Consider the following 6875-nt stretch of genomic DNA (forward strand, 5'->3'; position numbering starts at 1 on the left):
CAGAATCCTTGCCTCCAAGGAGCATTCTGGTCTCACCCTCTCCAGGAAGAACCTGTTTGTTCTCCTAGCAGTCCATGGTATATTCAATCCTTCAAATAATTATTGTGGGAGTGCTAGTGGTGTAATCCCTACAGAATTGTGCTACTTATCCAAAGACTGTGTCTCTCTGGTGGTGGGATCTACCAGCACCTCCATGAGGAGAAGGTGAGAAGTTTCCTCCTATGCAATTTACAGCCTTGGAAATCTAACGGAGGATCAGCTGTACGCCAGGCTGACCCCACGGCAATGTGCTCACTAATTACTGATCCATACCTACATACATTGCAGAGGAAGAATTGGCCGAATTGCCAGTATTTTCTACGGTTTTTTATTACCACATAGGCCTGCTGATAGCAACAGAAGTACAATAGCAGCCGTAAACATCGGGGCTCAAAGCAGCCTGGTGATTTCACAGCTAAAGATCCCCAGTTACAATCTATTGTGCATGAATCATCTCACGTTTTTCGGTTGGCTGACATCGTGCTCTTTATTAGCGATGAACATCATACTAACAATTTTCATATTATTACACTGTCTGCTATTTAAGAATGTAATATTCATCTCAACTGCCTTTCTGTTATTGTTTACTCTGGCTCATATCTTTGTTCACATTGTTGAGAGTTCCTCTTCCAAAGTCTGATACAAGTATATAATAAAAGGAAATGAAATTTAAAGCACTCAATTCCATTTGTAAATGACAAACCTATTACATATATTTTTTTTCTAGCAAAAAGATTTGAAGCAACTGTGTCCTATGAAATTTTCCTTCCCTTTTATCAGGTTTAACCTAGTCTATGCGTCCATTCTAGCCATAAATCATCGTTACCTCGTCTTTAAAAGTCAGGTTTTACAGGAGTCAAGTGATTGTGCGGGTAGCCCTACCGTTCCAGCTGAAGGCTACATTTGGGATTCTACAGAGATTCTGTTCAGAGTTAAGAGGGCTTTCTGATAAGGCGCTTCCTTACTCTCCTCTGTGCCGGAGGTGTTGGTCTCCTCGGGGTTTTCGCAGCTGCTGACGATGGCAACTGCACTGAAGGACCTCCGCCTGACCTTGGTGTCTGAGGAGCCCGGGCCCCGGGCTGCTGACGCTTTCTCGGTGTTGTGGAGCTGTAGATCCTTCCAGTCCAGCTGTTTGGCACTGCAGAAGGGGGCATACACTTCCACACTCCCCTCGAACTGCAAGCAGTTCACTTTGTAATACTTGCGCTTCACTTCCAAGACGTCATTGAACCTGTGGCCCCAGAGAATTTCTCGGGGGACGTAGGAACTTCTGGACTGGTGAGATGTCCCAGTGGAATCGCCCGTGTAGATGAAGGTCACCAAAATCTCAAAGTTATCTTTGGCCACGGCTTTGCGGTCAAGGGCATAAAGAGGGCTCTCGTGGTCGATCTCATGGACGATGGTCACGGGGGTGACGAGGATGATCTGGTCGTTGACCAGTTTCAGGTCTTTAAAGGCCATCGTCATGCGCCCTTCGCTGTCTTCTGTGTACCGCAGCAGCTGGGCTCTCACTGTCCCTTCGACCACGTGGTTTGGTCGGAAGTCCCCAATGCGCCACGTGAGACAGAGCTTCCCGTCTCTCATGCCAATGAGCGCAAAGTAGCTGAAGCGAATGGTCTGCGCTCTCTTGCGCGCTGTTGCCATCTTGGCCAAGGCGGCGCCGATGATGAAGGTGTTGATGATGCAGCTTAAGATGGACTGAAGGATCACCATGAGCACCGCCACCGAACACTCCTCGGTGACACAGCGGTAGCCGTAGCCGATGGTGGTCTGGGTCTCCAGGGAGAACAAAAAGGCCCCTGTAAACGAATGGACGTTGTCCACACACGGCGTGATGTCTGGATCGTTCAACAGGTCTCCGTGATGAAAGGCGATGAGCCAGAAGATCGTGCCAAAGATCAACCAGGAGAGAATGTAGGACAAGGAAAATATCACAAACATGTGGCGCCACTTGGTGTCCACCAGCGTGGTGAAGATGTCCACCACGTAGCTCCCCCACTCTCCGAAGATGTGCTTGAAGTACACGTTGCAGCTGCCATCTTTGTGGAGCAGGCGCCTTCTCGCTCTCCTCTTCTCCGCGATCACGTGCTCCGGGGGGTACACCGGGTATTTGGGGTCCACGTTCACAATCCGGTAGCTGCTGCCGTAATAGCTCATCCTTGCTTGCGTCCTTAGGGCATTTACGTCAGCTTTGCCACAATCACGGTTCTCAGGGCGCTGGCTGTTATTTGCTGTTTTCAGTTAAAAACCTAAAAGACAAGAAGAAGAAGCGCACTTAACTTCCCCTCCGCATCCTTTCAGCAAAGGGCCAAGTGGGAAGGCGCGTCACGTCGTCTGAAACAGCTACCAGGGCAATCTGAACGCTGGAGATTTTCAGGGGTGGTTGGACACTTCCGTTTATAATTCAACCTGGTCATCAAAAAATATACATGCAGTCGGAGAAAAAGGTATTTTCATAAATGCAATAACACTCTGATTATTGCAAATGAAGCCTTTCACTACCTTTTCAGACCTGACATGAAAACACTACCGTCTTTTAACTTCTTGCAAAGAGCACATTTAGAAAACAAACTACTCCGCATTCTAAAGAGGTAGCATATAATTCAGATATTTGGCCAGAAGTCTGATAAGCTTTCTAGTTGTTTAAATGAGATTGGTTTTCCTTAGAAAGATACCGTTAGCATTGACTACCTTTATGTTACAATATAAGTTACAAACCTGTTGCTCTACTAAGGAGAATCCCACCTTGAGCCTCTGTTGCTTTCTTGTGCTTCCTCAGAGTCTTATCTTCCTGTGTGCTTTCCCAGGACAGAATAGGAGTGACAGGGACACCTACTTCAGATGAAAACTCCTCTTCCCCTAGCTCCACCTTTAAGCTTAACAAAAAAAGAAAAGAAAAGAAAGAAAGAAAAACCCAAAAGCCAAAACCTTTCTACACCCCTCAGAAGTCAAAACCACTCCCAAGCAAGCTTGCAGGAAGGTGTAAAATTGCCTGTCTTTATTCCATAACATCTATTTCTCTCTCTCTCTCTCTCTCTCTTTTTTCTCTCTTGACACTGGCAGCTCTTCTTTTCCCTTTGAATAGAAGGAGAAATTTTGCCAAATCTGCTAATCTTGTTTGCCTCTTAAAGGGAACATGCTACAAATGAACATTTCTCTGTCTCTCTTCCCTGTGTTTCCCTCATGCTTTCAAAACAGTCCCATGGGAGGAGTGCATCTCGTTCCTAAGGTGGTCTTTAAAAAAAGTCAGCGACAAATATGAACTAGATGTTCATGTCTGTTTCCTCAAACAACTCAAACGCTTAGCTGTCAAGTTAGAACTGATTCATATTTTTTTTCAATGAACAAGCAAAAATAGCAACAAAGACCACCCTCACTGCCACTGAGCATGTTTCGGACCCAGAGCAGCCCCTAGAACCAAGTAGGATGCTCCATAGGCTTTTCGAGAACAAAATCTCTATAGGCTCCCACTTTCTTGTGTGCGCCAGCTGTTGGGTTTGAACCACCAAAGCTTCAGTTATCAGTCCAGCTCTTAGCATGCAGTGCCACCAAGGCCCCTATCAGCACCTAATCTCCTAGCTTAAGTCTGAGAGTAAATTCTTCAAATGTGATGCCAGATGTGTTATTTATTTCTGTCACAGGGCCGGGGGTGGGGGGGGGAGGCGCGGGGGGCGGCGGAGGGTGAAGTGGTGGGGAGCAGAAGTGCTTGTACTTAATTATTTATGAATCATCCAAATATCTTTTCAGTAAACTCTAGCCATGTTGGATGTGGGAAGGAGAAGAGAATGGGTCACTTTAAACTGACCGTCTTTGTAACTTGGCTGCATGAGATATGCAATAGGAGGCAATATTATTCCCGACAAAGAGACGTCCTTATTGGAAGCTGCCAGAGAAATTAAGCATTTTTTATGAAGGTTATTCTTGACTGCAATGGAGTGGAAAGGGTTACCTTCCTTTCAGTCAAAAAAAAAAAAAAAAAGGAATCATTTTTCCTCTTTTCACCAGGGACCAGACCCACTTTACAATAAACACTTTGTTTGGTGGACCACTTGGGAGGACAGACTCTGCTTACAGCCTGGAAGTCTTCCTTTCCCCACAAACCCTGCCGGAAAGATGCAGAATTTCTCCTAGAGCACCCTGGTCTGTCCCTCTCACATTGTCCTGACCACCTGTTTGGAGTGGGTCCTTCCTTTTCTTTGTCAGCTGTCAACCACATTGTAGGGAAAACAATGGTTTAATTTCAGAATGTGGCCCAGGACTGCCAAAATGCTCGCGAGAACATTGAATATAAACTATTTTCACAAACTCAGTGCACGACAGCCACCACTCATTGCAGGTTTTGACCCAGAAGTGTCCTCCAATGAGACTCTGTACACAGAGAGTTCTGTATTACAGAAGTTAAGAGCGTGCTGCCCAAAGCATTGATGCGGCAAGGGAGAAAGTTGTGGCAGTCTATTCAGTAAAGATGTAAAAATTTGGCAATTCTATGGGATAGTTGTATTCTTCCCTTAAGTTGTTGTGTACCTTTGAGTCAGAACCAACCCATAGCTGACACTCCAGCATTTTCAGAGGTGGTAACTCACACATCTTTCTCCTGGACAGCAGCTGGTGGATTTGAACTGTGAGCCTTCAGGATGGCAGGGCTATGTCTTACCAATCAGCTGCTAAGGCTGCCCTCTATAGAGTCACCTGTGAATCAGAATTGCCTCCAAAGGGTAGGTTGGGTTTGATTACAAACAGAAGAAGCTACAATATAATTCTCAGCCTCTACTCTCGGTCTAGCTCAGAGGAGGCAGAGGAAGTGACGCATTATAATCAAAGGCCCATGAGATACAAAATTACAGGCTTATTTAGAGGTAGGATTGTTTTCTTGTTAAATAGTCCCGACTCAGTTCCTTAAAGGGGATGATACACTTTGTGGGAGTTGGTGACTCAGGAAAGAAAGAAAGTTCATAAACCAAGAGCTACCGTGTGATTCTGCTCTTTTCTGTTGCAAAAGTAGGGGGGGGGGAAGTCCTTCTTTGAAATGGCATTTGGCTGGCATGGAGCAGAACTCCAGTGGTGCCAGCAGCTATTACAAACAAGCCCCTTTTAAAGTACCTTTAAAAGTCTGCTAATCAGTAAATGGATTGTCAATTAATACATGCTGCAAATGAACATATTTGAATAGGTGCATAATTTACTTCTGAATCATGTTATAAATGCCAGACGTACAAGAGGAAGCTGGGAGAATTCTGCCCCAAACCACCAAGTTCTCTATTGGGGTGTGTTACTGTGGTTGTTAAGTTTTGACACAGGATACCTGGTGGTACAATGATTAAGCACTGTTAGCCAAAGGGCTGACTTTGACCCAACCAGCTATTCCACGGAAGGAAAAATGTGACAATTTTCTTCCTTAAAGATTATAGCTTCAAAAAAATTAAAAAAAATTATAGCTTCAGAAAACTCTGTAGGGTAATTCTACTCTGCAGTGTTATTATGAGTTGGGAAAGACTTGGTGTCAATAGACTTCATTTGCTTCATTCCATCACCTTATCCTTCCTTACTGTTCTTAGTTACTGTTGAGTCAGACCTGACTCATAGCTGACCCTCCAGCAGGTATTCCAGGGTAGTAACTCTCCCCAGAGGAGATTGCCCATTTTTCTCCAGAAGAGTAACTGATGGGTTTAAACCGTATGGTCTTGGGCTGGTATCAGAGCTTACTACCGGGCCGGGACTAAATGCTATTCATCTATTCATTAATTCTCTATTTAAATGATATATTTTTTTTAAAAAATCCTCTTAAAGCTCAGTGAGAGATTTATAACCGAACTAATTGGGTCTAGCTCGAATTTCTAGCCTATACACTGAGCAAATAAAGTTTATGCAGTGCCTTTTGACAAAATAAATATGTCTTTTGACAAAATAAATGTCTTCTTCTGTCTTTTTTCTGATATGCTATGTTAATATGACCTATTTCTGAAAAATCAGTCAGAATTGCCTTAAGTGAGAACTGATCCCACAGCATCCAGTTTGGTTTTCAAATCTACTTTGATGCGTAGGAACTGCTTTTAGTCCCCAGTTCTGAACAGATGAAAAGAGAAAAACATTACTTAATTTAACATGTTTCAAATAGGCCATCAGCACAGCAGGGAGTTTTGCAATGAAACAAATATGGACATAAGCTGTTTTGCTTTTTCAATACACACCAGTGTATTAAGACTCACCAATTGAAGCAGGTCCCCTGTCATTTTGGCATATTTTCTCAAAATACAGCTATTTACCAGGTAGACTAGCTTTATAGATGTTCTCCAGACTTTTAGGCTTTTCTTTCAAATGCCAAGAATACACGACAATACTGTGTCATGTTGTTGATAAAATTTTTCTCCCTCTAGCAACTATTTAAAATAAATACATTGATATTTACCTTAGACGTTTAAGACACAACATTAAAAGGGCTTGAAATATTTCCAGAGAAATTTGATTAGTGCTGTTTACAGCACTCTGATCGCCAAACATGGAACATACCAGCTGTGAACTGCAAGTTCAGTGTTTCCGATACACCACTCAGAGAGAATGATGGGCAGTTTTTTATCCCCCCTAAAAATCCACAGCCTGCAGATGGAAAGTCTGTATGAGTTGAAAATAACTCAATAACAATTTGTAATAAAAATCTTAGCCAGCTGATAAGGAGTCCCAGTTGTGCATTGAGTAAGTGCCAAGCGACCGAAAAACAGGCCATCAACTCAGGTAAGGAAAGACAATACACAATAAGAGTTTGATTACTGATGCTGTTGTTATGTGCTGTGAGAAGTGTCCCAAGGGTGACGTCCAGCGGGTTTTCAGAGCCAGTATGT

General features: G+C 43.7%; 1 protein-coding gene across 1 annotated transcript; it reads right to left on the bottom strand.

Moving 5' to 3' along the window:
* Positions 1-936: 936 nt before the first annotated feature.
* On the bottom strand, positions 937-2196 carry KCNJ16 (potassium inwardly-rectifying channel, subfamily J, member 16). The gene has a single exon (XM_006886249.1). It carries the CDS (start codon positions 2194-2196, stop codon positions 937-939), a length of 1260 nt encoding a protein of 419 aa, XP_006886311.1.
* Between the last annotated feature and the right edge of the window lie 4679 nt (positions 2197-6875).

The sequence above is a fragment of the Elephantulus edwardii genome, unplaced genomic scaffold, assembly GCF_000299155.1.
Source record: "Elephantulus edwardii isolate Elephantulus edwardi_28Jun2011 unplaced genomic scaffold, EleEdw1.0 scaffold00048, whole genome shotgun sequence".
In the NCBI taxonomy this organism is placed as follows: Eukaryota; Metazoa; Chordata; class Mammalia; order Macroscelidea; family Macroscelididae; genus Elephantulus; species Elephantulus edwardii.

Excerpts from the sequence above, each read along its gene's own strand:
- KCNJ16 (XM_006886249.1), bottom strand. The coding sequence starts at position 2,196 with ATGAGCTATTACGGCAGCAGCTACCGGATTGTGAACGTGGACCCCAAA.